Source organism: Neovison vison, chromosome 12, assembly GCF_020171115.1.
Source record: "Neovison vison isolate M4711 chromosome 12, ASM_NN_V1, whole genome shotgun sequence".
Classification (NCBI taxonomy): Eukaryota; Metazoa; Chordata; class Mammalia; order Carnivora; family Mustelidae; genus Neogale; species Neogale vison.
The window spans coordinates 106,409,014-106,430,991 of NC_058102.1; the positions used below are offsets into that span (position 1 = coordinate 106,409,014).

Genomic DNA, 21,978 nt, shown 5'->3' on the forward strand with positions numbered 1-21,978 from the left:
ACAACATTTCTTGTGTTCAGTAACATTTTAAAAAATCTAAAAGACACTAAGTCTTTTTAAACTATCTGCTGAGTTAGACATAGCATTGAAATTCAAAAGAATCATTGTTAACTGATACATAATTCATCTGCCTTCTGAAATAGATGATTCTAAACAATTTAACAATCCAGAGAATATCAGTTTTGTTTTTATATTTGTGACTTAACCTTTTATGAGCATTTTGCCATTTCATAGTATTTGACTCTAATAATGCTAAACTCCTATTTAATTATTTCTAATTTGTGAGATGGGGTATCAGATTTTATGCGAAGAGAAACTGAACAGCTATTTTAGGAGCTTCTTAAACAATTTTTGAACTTTTAATTTGGGGAATATAATTCTCCAGTGTTCAAGGAGCTCAAAAAATTTAGTACTGTGCTGATGTATTGAACAGCAAAACTACTATTTCTAAAATTAAACATCTGTAGTTCATTATTGATATTAGTTAATAGTAATTATCTGCATGGGAATAATGCTTTTTTGGCACTATTGACTATTTATTAACTGTTAGCCACTACATGTATCATAAAAACCTCCTGATGGACTATTTCCTTGATAGTTTCCTACAAAGTGTTTTTTCCAACCACCAAATCATAAATTGGTTTCTCTTTCTATTAATTTGTTAAACAAAGCTTTTCCTATTACAAAATAGTCCCCTCCTAGTCCAGCATGTGATCATACAATCATTTGATACTAGTTTAAGATTAAATGTTCCTTGTACAAGATTAGTTTAGTTGGGGGACCAGGGTGACTCGGTTGAACATCTGCCTTCGGCTCAGGTCAAGATCTTAGAGTCCTGGGATCAAGCCCCACATCAGGCTCCCTGCTCAGTGGAGAACCTGCTTCATCCTCTGCCTGCTGCTCCCCCTCCTCGTGCATTCTGTCTCATTCTCGCTCTATCACAAATAAATGAAATCTTTAAAAAAAGATTAGTTTGCTTATATGTGCATTTATTTGGTGACCAACAGCCCTGTCATAGAATTTGCTTTGTCTTGCTCTTGCTCTTTCAGACAAGTAGCAGAATCTGTATATAATTAAATTTGAGTAGTCATATTTTTCCCAACCGTAACAAATTGTGGGGTTTTTTGGGAAAGATTTTACTTATTTGTTTGAGACAGAGATAGTGAGAGAGAGCATGAGAGGAGAGAAGGTCAGAGGGAGAAGCGGACTCCCCATGGAGCTGGAGCCTGATGTGGGACTCGATCCTGGGACTCCGGGATCATGACCTGAGCCGAAGGCAGTTGCTTAACCAACTGAGTCACCCAGGCGCCCAACAGATTGTATTTTAGTTGTATTAGTAATCCCTAATAAGAATACAAACAAAGGGGCCTTTGGGTGGCTCAGTCAGTTAAGTGTCTGACTCTTTTCACAGCTTAGATCTTGATCTCAGGGTCATGAGTTCAAGCCCTGCATTGAATCCCATGGTAGACATCAAGCCAACCTGAAAAAAAAAGAATTTACAAATTAAAAGTTACATAAAGGTGTTTGAGGACAGAAACACTATCATGGATACCACTGTCCTTGTTTGTTTATCTGTGGACACACCCAACACTAAAAAGCTGAGCAAATTTAAGTGTGTACTCTGTTTTTTCCTTTTCCAAAGGAAAAGATTAAATTTCCTTTTCCTTATATATTTTATATGTGGGCATATATGTGTATACTTATTAGCAAATGAAGATATTAGTTGATTGGTAAGAAAAATATGTGGGGGTAAAGGTGGGTAGTGTGGCAGTAAAGGAGGGCAATTCCATAGATAACAGGTTAAAAGAATTAGTTGACTCTTCTGGGGGAAACAATGTAACTAAATAGGGCTATTGCTGTAATACAAAATTTATATGTCAGTGATGCTTTTTAAAGGTAGCTTTATTTTATGAATTATTTTAAATATAGGATGGTATTTAAGTTGAGTAGAATCATAAAACTGAGCCCTCAATTTACATAAGTGTATGCAGTCTAGAATACTTGACTTTTTCAAGATTACATAGCCAGTAAGTGGATAGAACTAAAAACTACAAGTCAGAATTCAGTATTTCTAAAATAGTAAGAGTTTTTTCTGTATTTTTTTTTTAAGATTTTATTTATTTATTTTGTCAGAGAGAGAGGGAGAGAGAGCGGGCACAGGCAGACAGAGAGGAAGGTAGAGGCAGAGGGAGAAGCAGGCTCTCCGCCGAGCAAGGAGCCCGATGTGGGACTCGATCCCAGGACACTGGGATCATGACCCGAGCCGAAGGCAGCCGCCCAACCAACTGAGCCACCCAAGAGTTTTTTCTGTATTAAAGTTCTACAGGGACTTTTGATTCTGCAGAGGTACTTAAGAAGCTACTGGGGTTTCCTGTGTTTTTTTTTCTAAAGGTTACACTTTATAACCTACACAAAGTGTACCTATAGTACACTTTGTACTATATGGGTGGAGTTGTTTTGGTTTTTTTGTTTTTTTAAGATTAATTTATTTATTTATTAAAGAGTGAGCATAAGCAGGCAGAGGGGCAGGTAGAGGGAGAGGGAAAAGCAGACTCCCCATTGAGCAGAAAGCCCAACTTGGAGCTCTGTTCTAGGACCCTGGGATCATGACCTGAGCTGAAGGTAGACACTTAACCAACTGGGCCACCCAGGTGCCCCAAGTGGAATTTATTTTTAGAGATGAGTTTCACTTTACCGACTATCAGTTTCCAGCCCCATCTTACAAAACCATATCTCTAGTTTTATTAGAGTGAGGAAAGAAATGTACTTAGCTAAAATTTACTTTCTTTCATGGGTTTCTGGAATGTAAACAATAAGGGATTGCTGTTTTTTTTTTTTTTTTTTTAAGATTTTATTTATTTATTTATTTATTTATTTATTTGAGACAGAATGAGAAAGAGAGAGTGAGCATGAGAGGGGGAAGGTCAGAGGGAGAAGCAGACCCCCTGCTCTGCAGGGAGCCTGATAGACTCGATCCAGAGACTCCAGACTCAATCAACTGAGCCACCCAGGGGATTGCTTTTCTCATGTTTTTAGCAAGAGTCCTTTCTAGTGCTATGCTGTATATTAATGAGGTACCAAAAGGTAACTTCCTCCTACTAGAACACTTAGTATTTCTTTTGCTATACGCCATATAGGCTATAACCCAGCTTGCTTAATAATTTCTTCCAAAGAACCATGTAGAGTCTTCATGTATTTAACTTTCTGTTCAACTAATGCTCATGAACATTTTTTTTCATCAAGTACCCTTCCTTGTCCAACATACACGGTATAGTCCTTATAGGCTATTTGAACTGGTTTCATGGGACAGGTTAAAAAACATGATTCTGAATTGCTGTGTGCAACAGTACCTGTTTGGCTGAAGTGCTGAATATTAGCCAGTGGGATTGTGCACAAAAGACCACTATATTCTCCTGGTCTACTCAGAGGTGCCACTTCTCCCTAAAGACTCTAAAGTAAAATTGGCAAACGTGCCTCTCACTCTTACTTTAAGCACAGAGTGATGGTATATGTCTATAAAACTGTTCTTTCTTGACAGTTTACACACACATACACACATACACACAAACACATACACACACACCACTAACTATATAGATTATTTCCTAATTAAATTCATGCTCCCAAAGGCCATGTGCTAGATAGGCACTGAGGGTCTATCAAGATGGACTGATAAGATGTGCCTACTTTCAAAGGAGCCTAAATAATCTAGCAAACATATCTGTCAACTCCTACAAAACAAATAAGCGTAGTAGATAAGATTATATTCAATGTGCAAAGCACTTTGCCTGTATTTGTATTTAATTTTTATATGAACCCTATAAGTATACTGTTATTATTTTCATTGCACAGATGGGAAGGCTGAGATAAGATCTGGAAAAGATGAATAATTTATCCAAGCTTAAACAACTTATAAGAGGTGGAAACAGAATTTAAATCCAAGTTGCCTAACTGCACAACCCACCAGTTAACTACTTCCCAGTTATGCCATTAAAGGAGAGAAATTACATCACTTTCAAGCAGGGAGAGGGGGTTAAGGAAGGCTTTATGAAAGAGATAGCATTTAAACTGGACTCTGATTATAAGTTATACTCAGATGCTAAGACTAAACAATATTCTAGACCAAAGGGAAGGAGGGGGTAAAAAGCACAAAGTAAACAGAAACAGATGTTTTAGTTCAGTTTAGCTAGAATGTAAATAATTGAATGTATATATTGGTTCTGCATTAATAGGGGGGAGAGGTAATCATATGCCTGTGTATAAGGTAGGAATTTTTTCCTCAAATTTCCCTCTTTCCCTTAATAAAGAAGGGAGTCAACATATATTTGAATCTTTATCGTACTTCCATATTACAGGCTTTCACTGTCCTTTATTTTGAACAATAGCCAAAAAAAATGTTAATGGAATAAAATAAAATGTGAAAACACATGTGCCTGTAAGGACCTTAAAATAGTGTATATATAGTTGGAAATGTTTATAGACAGTATCTGACAGAATTGGTTTTAAACTAAAAGCCAAGGGGCACCTGGGTGGTTCAGTCATTAAGCGTCTGCTTTTGGCTCAGGTCATTATCACAGGGTCCTGGGATCAAGCCCCGCATCGGGCTCCCTGATTGGCAGTGAGTCTGCCACTTGCTCTCCCTCTGCCTGCCACTCCCCTTACTTGTGCTCTCTCTCTCTCTGTCTCCATCTCGGTCAAGTAAATAAATAAAATCTTCTAAAAAAAAAAAAAAGATACTGGTTGTAGCATTATTTGAAGTGCTCCCCCCCAAAAAAACCTACCAAAATGTTCCTTATTAGGATATTGATGCCATTGATAAATTAAATGAAAATAGCACATTAGAGAACAGTATTTATAGAATGGGCATGCTTTTGTTTAAAAAAACAAATATGTCATTGTGTGTACATGACCACTTATAGGGGTGTGTGAGTGGCTTAGTAGGTTAAGCATCTCACCAGCTCTGGTCATGATCCCAGGGTCCTTGCTCAGTGGGGAGCCTGCTTCTACCTCTCCCTCTGCCTGCCACTCCCCCTGCTTGTGTGTATACACTCTCCTTCCCTGTCAAATAAAATAAAAGCTTTTTTAAAGAAATGACCACTTACATACAGAAAAAAAATTCATAAAGGAGATGACCAAACCATTAATAGTGGTTGCCTCTGAGATATGGGGCTAGGGTATTTCATTTTTTTTTTTAAGATTTTATTTATTTATTTGACAGAGAGAGATCACAAGCAGGCAGAGAGGCAGGCAGAGAGAGAGGAGGAAGCAGGCTCCCTGCTGAGCAGAGAGCCCGATGCGGGGGTTGATCCCAGGACCCTGGGATCATGACCTGAGCCAAGGCAGAGGCTTTAACCCACTGAGCCACCCAGGTGCGCCGTTAACAACAATTTTAAATTACTTACAAGTATTAGAGAGTCTTGAAAGTCAGCTATGAAGTTCAGATTTTTGCTGGGCTCGAGAGAGCCATTAATTTATTACAAAATTTACAATTACGTGCCATGTGTTAAGTGTATTATACCAGAATGTCTAGCGCATGTTTGATTCCTAAATGTCACTTACTCCCTTTTCCCTACGTTGAATCAAGTGATCATGTCCTTTTTAAAGAAAGAAATATCTTCTTGGCAGTAAAACGAACAGTCTCTCAGGTGTTACAGCTAGTAAATGGTAAAGCTAAAATTCCACATCCAATGCTTTTCTCAATATTTTGTGGCTGTAATCAGAACCGTTCTTCAAATTAGTTACACAGTTGATAAAATACAGTAAGAGAAAGATTAAAATGGGAGATTGGATTTGTTTGATATAGGATCAAATTGTAAGAGGTGATACCAGGAAAGAGGGTAAAAAAATGGGGAGCAGTGGTTGGAGGAGAGAGGATCTATTTGGATATGTTATCTAAAGATCTTTGTGAATGACTTACTATTGGAGTAAGAGGGATGATAGGTGAAGAACCAGTGGTGACTCCGATTTTGAAACATTGGTTAATTGCTCTTGGTTGTACCATCACAATGAAAGAATAGCAGAGGAAAAAGAGAAATGTAAAAGGGAATTGTTGAATTTGGATTTATGCCTGTCTTTATTACTAATACTGTCATTTACACATGCAGAAGACCTTAGGCAAACATACTTCCTTAGAGCCAGGCTGTTAATGAGTTGAAAGAAAACTGAATAATTCTATTTTATTTTCAGCAGCAGGGAGTACAACAGACAGCCCCTCCTCAACAGACAGTGCAGTATTCACTTTCCCAGACATCAGCCTCCAGTGAGGCTGCTACTGCGCAACCAGCCAGTCAGTCTCAAGCTCCACAGGTCTTGCCTCAAGTATCAGCTGGAAAACAGGTAAACTCTCAATTCCTAAATAGACACTAAAAAAGAATCTCCATATAACTTTCTCATGGATAGGTTTCCATCTTCTCTAATGGTGAAATACTGAAGTTGGTTATTTTTACCACAGAAATAAATTGACAGTTGTTCCTTTTGTGCACATGTATTGGTTACTGTAAATAGGTACATACTGACAGCATTCACAATCCAAAAATGTTTAACTTTTAGGTTTGTTCATCTAAAGCCCATTTGACAGCTATTTGAATCGTGGTGGGTTAAATAACTGCTTTGGTAGCTGAACCTGGACATTTTGTAGAATTGTGTCAACTATACCTAATATTCTAGGTTTACAGCTATGCTGTATTTTTCATGTACATTTATGCATTGTTTCCTCCTCCATTGCCTACTGACAGGAAGTTATAAAAACCCCTTATATGGAATTGTGTTTAAGTCATCTTTCTAATCACTTTGGAAGGTATATTTTACTGAATGACCTTTTTTTAACTTTAACACTGAGGCTTGTCCTTATATTTTGGCACAGTGTATTGTTTCTGTCGTATTTCAGACAGATAACTGAAATTATGAAACGCACCATTATTTTATGTAACCAAGTACTGACACACCATTAATTACAAACTGTGTCTCAGTTTCACAAATGTTAAAATGACCAGATGGTAGAAAGGGATGATTGCATCCTAGAATCAGTGAAATATGGTACTTACCTACCTACTTTCTTAGGCCAATATTAGACTTTAGAATTGTAGAAGCAACATGAATTGGAATCTACTTCCAGGGAAAAGGAATTCATTTTAATTCCAGTAACTACTATAGTAGCAGTCATACATTTAGTGACAGCAAACATGACAAAGGATTAGAGTACGTGAAATACATCTAAATAAAACTGTAAAAAAACAGAAAAGGCTTTGCCTATGGAAGTGTCCTCTTTTTATTGTTAAATGATGAAGCATGAACACAGTTTTCTACAAAAGAAGATCTGAAACAGCCAGTCTGTCAGCCTCTTTGTCTCCTATCATCTTTCCCTATTCTTGTGTTTCACATTAACTTACACTAATGTATGCAGGGGTTTGGGGGTTTTTTCCTTCTTTTTGGCTAATTCATAAATCTTGCTTTAGTCAGCCTTGCCTTTTTTTTTTTTTTTTTTTTAAAGTCTGTCTGTTTTGTTTTTCTTTACCTTCCCAGCTTCCAGTTTCCCAGCCAGTACCAACTATCCAAGGCGAACCTCAGATCCCAGTTGCGACACAACCCTCAGTTGTTCCAGTCCACTCTGGTGCTCATTTCCTCCCTTTGGGACAGCCACTCTCTACTTCCTTACTCCCTCAGTATCCCGTCTCTCAAATTCCCGTAACAACTCCTCTTGTGTCTGCGGCTCAGACAGGTTTCTCATCCCTTCCCGTTACAATGGCAGCTGGCGTTAATCAGCCTCTGCTCACCTTGGCTTCATCTGCTTCAGCAGCCGGGATCCCCGGGGGACCAACTATGGTTCCTAGTCAGCTTCCAACCCTTCTGCAGCCTGTGACTCAGCTGCCAAGTCAGGTTCACCCACAACTTCTGCAACCAGCAGTTCAGTCCATGGGAATACCAGCTAACCTTGGACAAGCTGCTGAGGTTCCACTTCCCTCTGGAGATGTTCTGTACCAGGTATTGTGTTGGCTAGCCAAAAGGAGGGCACCAGAGGGTTTGGTTCTACTAGTAAACCATCAAGGACTTGAAAACCTAATAGCTGAATATCAGAATAACTAGCAATAACAAAGTGTAGCTGATCTCAACCAGAGAAGCTAATATAGTAAAATTCAGAGAAAAGATAGGGTAATGAGATCTGAGAGTTCATTTCCATTTTTCTCAAGACACTTCTTGGGAGAAAGATGGTTCTGTTCTATTTGATGTAAGCTGACTGAATGCTAGATATCAGGTGACTCCTTTTTTTTTTTTTAATAGGCTAGAGTAGCCAACATGGTTGGTACCAATAAAAATCTTCAGATTGTCCTGTCATGATATGACTAGAATGATTGATACCTTGAAGAGTTTTTGCATTCTCCCACTTAAGATTAGCTAGAAAGTTGATATTTTTCTAAAAGGAATTACGTTTATTCCTCCTATTTAATCTTCAGGAGGAGAAAATCCAGCAATTTATAGTTGTAGAGTCCTGTCCCCTAAATTGAAACCAGTCTACCATTTCAAGAATCATCTTTAAATCTTTAAATTATTAGAAAGAGAGTGGGCTACTACTGTTCTTCTTTGCTTTGTGCTTTCTTTTTTTGTTGGGGTTTTTTTGTTTTGTTTTGTTTTGTTTTGTTTTTGGTGTTTTGTTTGTTGGGTTTTTTTATGCATGTCTTACTGTTTTGCTAATTTGATGACCCAACCTGCACTAACTCACCTTCCTCATTTCTGTCACAGGGTTTTCCACCTCGACTGCCACCACAATACCCAGGAGATTCAAATATTGCTCCCTCTTCCAGCGTGGCTTCTATTTGCATCCCTTCTACAGTCCTATCCCCTCCCATGCCTACAGAAGCACTGGCTACACCAGGTTACTTTCCTACAGTGGTGCAGCCTTTTGTGGAATCAAACCTTTTGGTTCCTGTGGGCAGTATAGGAGGACAGGTTCAAGTGTCCCAGCCAGCAGTGAGTTTAGCCCCCACTACATCCTCCCAGCAAGCAGCTCTGGAGGTAAATGGAATTACTGCATGTTTATATATAAAACATATAAACACATGGGATAAAAATGACAAGAAACAGGTGCCCCTGTTTTAGAACTCATTTGGAGACTGTTTTCAAACTGACTTTTAAATGACTTTTTCTTCCAGCAGAATGAAATGCCAATGTGGGGGCCTTGTTGCCACTGGCTGTTCTGTTGGGAAGTGAGTGTGCCTTGGAGAAGATTAACCCTATTAGCACTTCACTTCTCTAGCTAGTACTTTAGCCATTATTCTTATCCTTTCACAAATTCTTGCCATTGGCAGTCATAAAAGGATCTTATCCTGCTGTGCTCCCAGTAATCATTTTTGCCCTGCTAGGAGAGAGATCTGAATCATCTTTGCACTTCGCTCTGCCTGCCCTGTTGCACACCTCTAGGAAGATGCTGGCTGCATGCAAGTTACTTTCTCACTACCTAGCAGCTATGTCGGCTGATGTCCCACCATGCAGTCTACACCACAGACTTAGCTCTAGAAACCTCCTTTGGAATTTTAAGACCACTGTCTCTAGATGCTGAATACTGAGAATTACTAGTAAATTTAGTGCTTCTAGGACTTAGACGGGGAAAAAAAAAGAGTAGCTTATTGGAGATGATGAATAATAAATAAAATGTATACCTGCCAAGATCTGTATTATTCTTTCTATTTACAGAGTACTCAGGGAGTATCTCAAGTTGCTCCTCCAGAGCCAGTGCCAGTGGCACAGGCACAGCCTACCACTTTGGTCTCTTCTATAGATAGGTATGTAAAAGTAAAATTTTGCTTCCTTGACTGGTAGGTAGGATCATCTAAAACTTCAAAATATTAAACCTTCAAGCACTGAACTTTTTTTCTTTTTTCAAAGTGCACATTCAGATGTTGCTTCGGGAATGAGTGATGGCAATGAGAATGTCCCATCATCCAGTGGAAGGCATGAAGGGAGAACTACAAAACGGCATTATCGAAAATCTGTAAGAAGTCGCTCTCGTCATGAAAAGACTTCACGTCCAAAATTAAGAATTTTGAATGTAAGTGTTAACAAATTCATGGGTTTTATACATCTTAATATTATTTAAATATTTCTATGGCTCAGGTGTATTGATGAAAGATTGGAATTTTCTAATCACCCAGTAACATTGTTAAATTCCATATTTTTATAGTAAGGCATTATTTACTTTTTAGAAAAAGAATTTTAACTTGTAGAATAGAGACTTTACATTCCTTTCAGACCCTTCAGTGGAAGATGAGGAAGTAGCACAAGGGCTGATATTTTCTTAATGTTTTCTTGCTGCCAGTTTAAGAGGTAAAGTACCAACAGGTCAAGGAATAGTGATAACATCAGGCTTAAGTTCAAGTGATAATCCACATTCCTTTCTCAAATTCAGTAGCAGCATTGAAGATGGCTTCTGCAATACTAAGTACATTTTCTTTTCTTTTGTTTTTTAGGTTTCAAATAAAGGAGACCGGGTAGTAGAATGTCAGTTAGAGACTCATAATCGGAAAATGGTTACATTCAAATTCGACTTAGATGGTGACAATCCTGAGGAGATAGCAACAATTATGGTATGTCTGCATTTGGAGCTCCAGATTTTGCTTTAGTACTTTTTCATATCCACTGCCCTAAGAAAATGTGCGGTATTTTATAATCTATTTTGACAGTTATATATTTATTTCAACATGAATATAATTAGTACACCAAACATGTGATTTAGAGATATTTTTGTCTAGGACATGTCTAACTCTAGGTATTGAAGAACTAACTTATGTAGCAAATAAATAGTGATTCAGGTAGAATGTGGGTAGGACAAAAGGCAACTGGAATGACCTAAAACATGTGTAACACTCTAGTAATCAGACTGACATCACATTTCTTCTGCAGGTGAACAATGACTTTATTCTAGCAATGGAGAGAGAGTCATTTGTGGATCAAGTACGAGAAATTATTGAAAAAGCTGATGAAATGCTCAGTGAGGATGTCAGTGTGGAACCAGAGGGTGACCAGGGATTGGAGAGTCTGCAGGGAAAGGATGACTATGGCTTTGCAGGTTCTCAAGTAGGTTCACCATTCCTATAAAGAAGCGTGTTTATTCAAAATAATGCTGTGGTGTTAAATCTGCCATGCACAGCGTTCAGTGATACCACATTACATCTGTGACTAAGATTATCAGACATTTTTGTTCTCTCTGCATGTGGCCATTGGCTTTGCCCAATCTCTAAGATTGTGTTTGAGAATGAATTTGATCACTTTTGTTTGTTGTAGAAGTTGGAAGGAGAGTTCAAACAACCAATTCCTGCATCTTCCATGCCACAGCAAATAGGTGAATTTCTTTTCTTTCCATGTTTGCTCTTACCTTTGACCTAAGAAGTTGTATACTAATAATGAAGCCTCATGTTGGTGACAATATATAAATAATGCAATTAAGTGGTTTGTTTCTTTTTAACCAGGCGTTCCTACAAGTTCTTTAACGCAAGTTGTTCATTCTGCCGGAAGACGGTTTATAGTGAGTCCTGTGCCAGAAAGTCGATTACGAGAATCAAAAGTTTTCACTAGTGAAATATCAGATACAGGTAAGGAATTGCTTCTACCACAACCTCTATTAATCCTACAACATCTCTGCTGTATTGGAAGGTTGGTTATCAAGCCGTAGTTTACATGATGACCTAGACAATAAAGAAGAGTAGAAAGTTGAGATTATAAACAACAGATATGGGGAGGGAAATAGATGATGAATAGAGGGGATTGAAAGACAAGAGCCGGAGAGGAGAACTGCACTAGATGTAGTCTGTGTCATAGAATCTATGTCCGTACAGTAGTATGTGTTCATTCCTCCATTTAGGATTATTATAGATGTTCTGTGGTGACTTCTTTTCCGTTTTTCCTCCTTATCAAATTTTTTTGAACCTAGAAATAGATATTCACACAAGCCAATAACTTATTTTGACCAAACTGCTCTTTTACTTTGCTGTTTTATAGCCTGTCATTTCCTTAGGAGTTTTAAGCCTTGTTGGTATGTGGCAATGTTGATAATCCAAAAATAGATTGTTATGACAATTTTGAGCCCAGCTTTTTAAAAATGAACTAGTTCTGAATTTTGTGTTTTCCTTTGCAGTTGCTGCCTCTACTTCTCACGGCACTGGAATGAACTTGTCTCACTCTGCTTCATCTCTTAGCCTGCAGCAGGCCTTTTCTGAGCTTAGACATGCCCAGATGACAGAAGGGCCCAACACGGCACCTCCCAACTTCAGTCATACAGGACCAACATTTCCAGTAGTCCCTCCTTCCATGAGTAGCACTGCTGGAGTCCCAACCACAGCAGCAGCCACACCTTCAGTATCAGTCCCTGCAACTAGCAGCCCTCTTACAGACATTTCCACATCAGTAATTCCATCTGAGATTCCAGTGACCACTGAAACAGGGATTGGGGGAGTTGCCACCTGCACAGGCGTGATACCTTCAAGTGGTCCCCCTGTACCACCTGTATCTGAATCACCAGTATTTTCCACTGTGGTTTCGAGCATCACAGTACCTACAGTTGTCTCGATATCAGCAACGTCCCAGCCAGTTCAGGCTCCCACATCTGGGAGCACTGTTTCTAGTGTAGGCACTTTGCCTTCTACACCAGTTTCAACAACTTCAGCCTCTGCAGTGGGCAGTGCTGCTGCCCCAGGTGCTAAGCCTCCACTTGTACTATCTCAGCAGGTGGCGAGCAGTGCTACTGGGGCAGCCACATTAACATCTATTCCTGCCACCACGCCATTCCCCAGCATAGCTCCACAGCCATCTCTTCAGCTTAGCAGTAGCACCTCTGCTCCAACTCTAGCCGAAACAGTGGTGGTTAGTGCACACTCACTAGATAAAACATCTCAGAGCAGTACAACTGGGTTGGCTTTGTCCCTCTCTGCACCATCATCTTCCACCCCTGGAGCAGGGTTATCTAGTTCAGTTTCTCAGACTGGTGGGGTGCATCCTTTGGTCACCCCATCAGCTATAGCTTCTACTCCTGCCCTTCCTCAAGCAGCAGGACCTACTTCTACACCTTTATTACCCCAAGTACCCAGTATCCCACCCTTGGTACAACCTGTTGCCAGTGTGCCTGCTGTGCAGCAGACACTAATTCATAGTCAGCCTCAACCAGCTTTACTTCCCAACCAGCCCCACACTCACTGTCCTGAAATAGATCCTGACTCACAGCCCAAAGCGCCTGGAATTGATGACATAAAGACTCTAGAGGAAAAGCTGCGGTCTCTCTTTAGTGAACACAGCTCATCTGGAGCCCAGCATGCATCTGTCTCACTAGAGACTTCACTGGTAGCAGAGACCACTGTCACACCAGGCATCCCAACCACTGCTGTTGCACCAAGCAAGCTCATGACTTCCACTACAAGTACATGCTTACCACCAACCAGTTTGCCATTAGGCACAACTGGTTTGTCAGTTCTGCCAGTGGTCACACCTGGGCAAGTTTCTACCCCAGTCAGCTATGTGTCAGCCCCAGTCAGCACTACACCGGGAGTGAAAGCTGGAACTGCTCCATTGAAGCCACCTTTAACTAAAGCTCCAGTAAGATTCTTGTTTTGAAATAATTTGATAAATATGATCATTCACCCCCCCCATGCCCATAAGTACGTTTTTTCAACTCAGCCTTGCAAATTAGAAATGTAGTTATAAAGATAGCCTGGTCTATATTAGACATTTGGTATTTATTAAGTTGAAAATGATTGTACATTGTACATTGAACACAGGATACTTTTTTCTTTTGAAATATGGCAGGATTTGGGAGTTAATTATACTGCCTGATTTTCTAAGGGTGTATAGTAGGTAAAATGTAGACATTTCTTCCCGTTTGGTACCAACTAAAGAAATCTGTGTCCCAAAAGGAAGCTAAATATTTCTGCTACCCAGTATACATAGTAATAGAAGTTCACAGCCTTTTTTTCATTGAGAATGAAGCAAATTTTCTGCTTTTATTTTAGATTCCACAGATGTACAATTTGGGATTTATAAAAAATTGAAAGTTGGCGATGAAATTTCATACAGAGGAAAAAAATCTAATCTTAGGAATAAAATAACTAAAATGTGTTTTCTAATTCTGCTGTGGTAGATTTCCTCTCGTTCTGCCGTCTTTAGTCTCCCTGATCTTCTCCAAATAACAAGGCTGTGTTTTTTTCTACTATGTTCTGTGCTACACTCATCTATCTGCTTTGCCATTGATTGTAAAATTCTTTTTATAGTAGGGTATTAATAGAGGCTTTGTACAAACTATTCAATAGTATTAGATTTTTGATGACTTTTGTTATCAGACTTGACCTTTGGTTGTTTCTGAACTGTATTGTTTTCTCAGAAAAGGGTTTGTTTTAAGAAAAGCCTGATGAGACTATACCAAAACAGTGGCTCAAGAATATCTGAACTGTACTGCTCATGTCCTTAAAGCCTCTGATTCTATTTTCCCCTGGGGAATAACCTTTTACTAAATTTTACTTTCATTTTACTGGTATACAGTAGTAACCCCTGTAACAGTATCATGGTCATATTGTCCTTTATTTAAGATAGGTACCAGAATATATGCCAGGTGACAAGCATGTCTTAACTATAGATATATTTTACTCTTACATTTCTACATTGAAATTAATTGATTTGCTCTCCAGTATGCAGTCTTTACTCTTAGTGTCTTATGGACTTGAATTTCCCTTCATTGTCTATAGGTGCTGCCAGGGGGTACTGAACTTCCAGCTGGTACTCCACCCAGCGAGCAGCTGCCACCTTTTCCAGGACCTTCACTAACTCAGGTGCCCTGCCCCAAGACTTGGCAAATTTCTTTTTGTATCCCTATTTTTCTTTCACAGAGCTTAGTTAAATTCTCCACTGCATGATCTTGGCTTCTGGCTCCTCTTTGGTTTTGACTTAGGAACAACATTCTTTCAAAACAGTGTAGCTGGGGCACCTAGGTGGCTCAGTTGTTGGGTGTCTGTCTTCGGCTCAGGTCATGATCCCAGGCTCCTGGGATCAAGCCCCACATCAGGCTCCTTGCTCAGCAGGAAGCCTGCTTCTTCCTCTCCCACTCCCCCTGTTTGTGTTCCCTCTCTCGCTGTGTCTCTCTCTCAGATAAATAAATAAAATCTTTAAAAAGAAAAAAAAAAAAAAACCACACAGTGTAGCTAATTATCCAGGCCCTATTTAAACTAAGAAGCTTCATAGTTCTTTTGTTTATAATACAGCTTCAAGTCATCTAGAAAACATTTGATAGTAATACTTTTTCATATTTTATGAGGGAAAAAAATGGCAAGGTTTACATTTTACCAGACCGATATAACTCCTGTCATTCACAGTTTTGTGGAATGAAATTGTATCTAAGGACTGAGATTAGGTTCTAGACTATTGTGGAAGTAAAAACTTAAAAGTAATCAAAATTAACTTTGAAAGTTCTTTAAGAAAAGATACCACACTGATAACGATCATGCCCCTTCTCTGTGAGTTCAACCAGTTTTTTTCTTGAATGTTTGACATTTCTTTCATTGATGACCTAACAAAGTAATTGGTTTATGTGTAGGTGGATGTAAGTGTCCTACTTCATAAAAGATAGGACAGTTTTCATAAAAGATAGGACAAAAGACTGAAAGATATATGTATTATATCTTTCAGTACAAAACCCACACAGCTCAGTTAACATGAGATTGATTACTCATACAAGAACTGAGACCAGTGACGTGAATGTCAGTTTCCTATCTCACACTCAGTTCTGATCATTGGGTAGAACTATGTGCAGTATTTAAATTTTCATTTCCCTTTCCCACCCTACTCCACCACCCCACATTTAGTTGAATTCCTATAAGGAAAGTACTTACTATGAATTCATTTTAACCCTGAGAACACTTCAGCCCTGAGACAAAGTAGTAACCATTGAAATTAAGCAGTGATTTACTTTAAAATTGTATCTAAGGAAAACATGATAAATTTCTAACTTGAGAAGGCTGAATTTATCCCTACTTATATAATCCTAGATGTACAATAGAACATAACTTAAAGAACTTGCTAGAATAAAGTGATAACTCCAAAGAGAACTCAATCCATCAGCCACTAAATTTTGGGAAAAAAACACATTGTGCAATTCTGTAAATTAGGGGTTTTACACTTATTTTCTCTTTAAAAACGTGTTCAGACTCCTAAGAGGGCTCAAATAAGATAAGAAAGGCAAATAAGATTGGGGGGTAGGATGAAGGTAAGTAGATATGGAAGGAGAAAGAAATGAAGGCTGCAGGACAATAGGTTGATAGAAGCCAAGACATGTGGGATTACAGTCTGTGTCAAAGGTAAAAAGTTAACGGCCTTGGGTGGATGGTAGTAAGACCCAGATAAAAGGATGGACTGTCTAAACCTCTAGTTCCTTCTTGCTGCCATCTGTAGCATATAAGAAGTATATATTATTAGGACTTAAAAGAGTAATATCTCTCGATAGTAACAGGATATACTAATGCCATTTATAAGGACCAGTTCTCAGAAAAATGTACCAAACTGAAAGGAAAATAGGGAGCGTGATACAATTAATCTACTGATAGATCTTGATACATTTATCAGAATTTTTTTTTAAGATTTTATTTATTTATTTGACAGAGAGAGATCACAAGTAGGCAGAGAGGCAGGTAGAGAGAGGAGGAAGCAGGCTCCCTGCTGAGCAGAGAGCCCAATGTGGGACTCGATCCCAGGACCCTGAGATCATGACCTGAGCCGAAGGCAGCGGCTTAACCCACTGAGCCACCCAGGTGCCCCATCAGAATTTTTTTTTTTGAAGATTTTATTTATTTGAGAGAGAGGCAGAGAAAGTGACAGAAATAGCAAGAGAGAACAAGAGCAGGGAGGAGAGGGAGAAGCAGACTCCTCATTGAGCAGGGAACTGACATGGAGCCTGATCCCTTAACCCTGGGGTCGTGACCTGAGCCAAAGGCAGACGCCTAACTGACTGAGCCACCCAGCTGCCCCTATCAGAATATTTTTAAAGAGAGGACAGAATTTTTAAAGAGATGACAATTAGAAACTTCTCTGTCACTTTAAGTAACTTCAAATATAGACGGTAAGAAGACCTCAAAACTGTAAAAACGTAAATATAACTGAATTTTCTCTAAGGCTTGGGAAATTGACATAAGTCATTCAAGCAATATAAGTTATTTAGTATATTGTTTCATTTTCATTGAATAGACAGATAATATGTTGTGTTAATCGAAAGCATCAAACAGTATTTCTGTAAGATTGGCTATATATAATGACTCTGACTATGCTGAAGACTTCTGTTTATTGTGCTTGTTTTTGTTAAGTCCCAGCAACCTCTGGAAGATCTTGATGCTCAGCTGAGAAGAACACTTAGTCCAGAGACTATTGCAGTGACATCCACAGTTGGTGTAAGTTTTGAAAATCTTGACATCTTTCCATAATCAGAATATATCATATTCCCAGAGCATACTGTAACCTATTAATACAAGAGTTAGAACTATTAATTCACAGTCTTTGCTTGTTCCAGCAAACAGAAATGAGGCAGTTGGATGTAAGATTAACAACTAACCCAGTGGTGTAACTGTGGAAAAGATTTCATTTATTTGAAAGATCCTTTTCTTGTCTTACCTCCGGTTAGAATTACACCATAGATCAGTCCTATGGATTTTGCTCTTATGCTTTGGAGGAAGCTGTACTCTTCAAGTTAAAAGTTTTAACTTCTTCATTTTAAGCTTATGACACAATGTTCTGATTAAAACTATTTTTCTATGAATATCGAAGTTATACTCTTAACCATGAGAAAAATGAAGAAAACAATATAGAAACAACTCAGAATTTCTTCCTTTTAAAAATCTTTTCTTTATATCAGACTTAATTTTAGGCTGAAAAAAAAAATAGAAAGCTCCCTTGGACATAAGTGTTTCTTCACATATACTATATTTCTTTTGCCCTTTATAAAGACCAGAGGAAAGACAGCATGGCAGAAGTTTTAAAGAGTGACTGAAGCTAAAGATTTTGTGGTATCTGTGTGTATGTTTTGCAGCCTGTGTCTGTGGTGGCTCCAACAGCAGTTACGGAAGCAGGAGCACAGCCTCAGAAGGATGGTGAGGAGCATCCTTCTTCCTCTTATGTTACCATTCCCAGTCCTCTCTATAATCAAGTATAGATAGGGATTACTGTTTCAAAGACTTTCTTAAGAATGTAGGTATATTTGAGACAATTTTTAAAAACACTTTTATATATTTCATAACTGAGGAGCATCAATACTAATATTTAGAACATGTCATATTAGCAAATTAATGAATCTTTTGTATTGTTTTTGTTTGTTTTCAAGGGGGGGCATGTAAAGGGTAATGATAGTTTCTTAGAATAAGACCATTTGTTATTAGCTGAGCCAGATCCTTGCTAAGAGAGATGAGGAAATTCAGGCGTATTTTCAAAAGTTAATTTACCTTGGGCGCCTGGGTGGCTCAGTGGGTTAAGCCGCTGCCTTCGGCTCAGGTCATGATCTCAGGGTCCTGGGATCGAGTCCCACATCGGGCTCTCTGCTCAGCAGGGAGCCTGCTTCCCTCTCTCTCTCTGCCTGCCTCTCTGCCTACTTGTGATCTCTCTGTCAAATAAATAAATAAAATCTTTAAAAAAAAAAAAAAAGTTAATTTACCTTAACCTCTTGGCTTTTGTGACACTAGAGATAGAGATAATCTTAAATAACATGGATGGTAGAAATACAGATGTAAGATTTTAATCAGTTCAAGCATTTTTACCTATTTCTAGAGTCTTTAAAATTGGCATGTTCATATATATAGTCTCTTTAGAAAATCGTATTTCCAACTAAATTTTGTAAAAATAATCCATACCAACAATTTAAAATTTTCATGAGCATGCGCTAGGTCATAAGTTCATAATATCTAGTTCTTTTCTAAAGCTTTGTTGTGAATCTCAACTTATGACATCACCAGTTCCCCAGAAACTAGGAAATTTAAAGCTTTTATTTTCTGTCGCCTTTTCCCTTAGAACCATTTATTTTCAGAAGTGGAAATAATTCATTGTGAGCTGTACTTACGTGATTTTGTAGAGCACTTGCTTAATATTTTTTCTTTTTATATAGTTTATCCACTTTCTTCACTACCACCTCCATAGATATATTTCCCTATATAACTATTTTTTTTAAAAAAAGATTTTATTTATTTATTTGACAGAGAGAGATCACAAGTAGGCAGAGAGGCAGGCGGGGGGGGGGGAGGCAGGCTCCCTGCTGAGCAGAGAGCCCGATGCAGGACTCGACCCCAGGACCCTGAGATCATGACCTGAGCCGAAGGCAGCGGCTTAACCCACTGAGCCACCCAGGCGCCCTCCCTATATAACTATTAATAAGATTTACTTGGAATGCTCAGCTTTCTTTCATCCTTAAATTCTAAATTTCACTTCCAACCTCTCTAAATTATTTTCAGTACAATTATATTCTGAATTAGCTTTCTTATTTTAAAAGAAGTGACTTGAAAATCAGTGGAACAGACCAGGAAAGTCTAGAAAGGGACAAACTGTAAGAGAATGTAGAATATGAAAAAGGTGTGGGCTTTCATATCAGTGAGAAAGTGCTGGGATAGACAACTGGACAGCCATCTGGGGAAAAAACAAAAAAAATAAATCACCAGTCTCAACCAAAATAAATTCCAAATGGATCGAAGATGGAAAATGGTATTGTAAAATAGTACTGTAACAAAACATAAAAGGAATCTTTTTCTTCTCTTTTTTCTTTTTTTTTTTAACTGTTTAGAGCAGGGTCAACAAACTTTCTGTAAAAGGCCAAGAAGTATGTATTTCAGGCTTTGCTGGCTGTATAGTCTCTGTTGCAGTTACTCGAATTTCCTATTATACCCCAAAAGCAGCATAGATGATACATGAATGAATGAGTTTTGCTCTGTAATCTGACAAGATTGATTTACAGAAACAAGGTATGGGCCGAATTTGGTCCTTGATAATAATTTGCTGATCCCTGCTAAAGAGGAAAGTGTTGTTATTACTACATTTAATACTCAGCCCAGAAGCAATAATAGATTCAAAATTTTCTGCATTGGAAAAAGTGCCATGAGGTCCAAATAATGGAAAAACAGGGTTGGGAGGTATATTCGTATCACAAAAAAAGACTAGTAAGTGATAACATTTCTTACCTCTCACTGGTAAATTCAGAAGTTTAATAGTTACCAGTGACTTGATACAACCTCTTTGGAGATCAATTTAGTAATGTCTGTTGAAGTTTTAAATGGGTATAATCCAGCATGTCCATTTTTAGGTACTTATTCCACAGATCTATAAGAAAATATTTGGTAGAGCACTTGTATAATAGCAGGTTCTGAAACCCTTAAATGTCCATCAGCAGAAGTCTGCTTAAAATACGGTACATTTGCAGACATACAGTAGGCAGACAGACCTAAAACACTATGCAGCCATGAAAGAGAATGAGACCGATAGGAAATGTTCTGTAAGATCTGTTGTTAAAATATCAAAATCAGTGTTGTGTAAAATACAACTTACTAGTTGTATAAAATAAAGAAAATGCTGGTACATTATCTCCAGGAATAAAAAGAACCTCAAACAAATGACTGTCCCTAGAGAGGAGGACCTAGGTGACTTTAAAGTTCAAAACTACTTATCAGTGATTCTGACACCTGTACTTTTTGTTCTAGGATTTTTCCTAAGTATTGCCTAAACCAGTTTGTCATAGTGATTTTCATTTAAAAATGGGTCTTTAATATCCTAGGTAAAATCTCGTGCTTTCTCTTCATTTACTTATATCTATCTTTTGAGTTAAAGAATGAGTAACTGAATTCTTACTGTCTGTTAACCATAGTTTTATAGTATCTCTTATGTTGTCCTGGCCTCAAACAGTTTTCCTCACCTGATACATAGTTTTATTTTGCTATATTTCTGGCCTAAGGGAAAGGAAATTAGCTAAAAAGAGATGCTAATTTAAGTTCTTTTTCTCCTCCATGTACTTGTTTTAGTTTCTCAGATCACAGAAGGTCCTGTCCTAGCAACTACTAGTTCAGGAACAGGTGTTTTTAAGATGGGACGATTTCAGGTAAGACAACTACTTTTCCTTGCCTTGATTTCCTCTTTGGGGTGAATAGGTATATAATCAAATTATTAATTTGGGCCATAATTGCCAACTTAATGATATATCTTCTTTATAGCTCTTTATTATTTTCCCCTCTTAAAAGTAATGCATGCAAAAAAATATGTATATATATGCTGGGATCCTTGGCTGGCTCAGTCAGAAGAGCATGTGCCTCAGTCTTGGGGTCATGAGTTTGAGCCCCACATTGGGGGAAGAGATTACTAAAAATGAGTAAATAAGTAGACTTTGAAAAATAATAATAAAACATGCCAATTAAAGAAAATATAAAATACTTAGTATAGTATAGAAACAGTAAACTATCTGCCCATCCCCCCACCTCCCTTCCCCGTCTGGGATTAGGAAGGTGTGTTTCCTTCCGTTCCTTTTCTGCGCACATGTGTGTATCTACAATTGACCCTGCTACTTCTCTGAATGATATTTTGTGGCTTTTCCCCCCATCTTTTTTGTTTACCTAACTCATTCTCCCATTATTAGTCAGTAGGTTGTTTCTGATTTTTCCAATATAGTGAAATAACAGGAAACATTTTTATATATAAAAACACTTTCCATGTTTAGGATAATTTTTTAGGATTAATTTCTGAAGTGAAAATACTGACTGTGCATCAGGTGATACCATATCATTATATTTTCCCAGCTGGTCCAACCAGTGAATTTTTCTTCTTCTTCTTCTTCTTCTTTTTTTTTTTTTTTTACTGTTTCACAACTGCTTTCCAGTTATTCTCAGGATAGCACTGGGAGTTGGGGATAGTAGTGGATCTCCTTATAGTCCCATTTAGTTGTGTTGATTCTTGAAGCTTAGTTTGCATTTAACATTTATTGGATTTAATCTTTGTAGTTTTCAT

At 38.1% G+C, this 21,978-nt stretch overlaps 1 protein-coding gene across 9 annotated transcripts in view; it reads left to right on the forward strand.

Annotated features, from left to right (window-relative positions):
* WNK1 (WNK lysine deficient protein kinase 1) overlaps nt 1–21,978 on the forward strand; it is a 150,723-nt gene that overhangs the window by 115,255 nt on the left and 13,490 nt on the right. For 3 of the 9 annotated variants that reach the window (XM_044228034.1, XM_044228041.1, XM_044228042.1), the window contains 14 exons: nt 6,187–6,336; nt 7,522–7,980; nt 8,737–9,009; nt 9,688–9,776; nt 9,880–10,042; nt 10,461–10,577; nt 10,894–11,067; nt 11,275–11,332; nt 11,460–11,582; nt 12,125–13,575; nt 14,718–14,801; nt 17,322–17,405; nt 18,041–18,101; nt 21,003–21,079. In XM_044228034.1, the coding sequence (XP_044083969.1) occupies nt 6,187–6,336; nt 7,522–7,980; nt 8,737–9,009; nt 9,688–9,776; nt 9,880–10,042; nt 10,461–10,577; nt 10,894–11,067; nt 11,275–11,332; nt 11,460–11,582; nt 12,125–13,575; nt 14,718–14,801; nt 17,322–17,405; nt 18,041–18,101; nt 21,003–21,079 (3,363 nt within the window). The remainder of the gene's footprint in view (nt 1–6,186; nt 6,337–7,521; nt 7,981–8,736; nt 9,010–9,687; nt 9,777–9,879; nt 10,043–10,460; nt 10,578–10,893; nt 11,068–11,274; nt 11,333–11,459; nt 11,583–12,124; nt 13,576–14,717; nt 14,802–17,321; nt 17,406–18,040; nt 18,102–21,002; nt 21,080–21,978) is intronic. The other 6 variants (XM_044228043.1, XM_044228038.1, XM_044228036.1 and 3 more) reach the window with 5 other exon arrangements.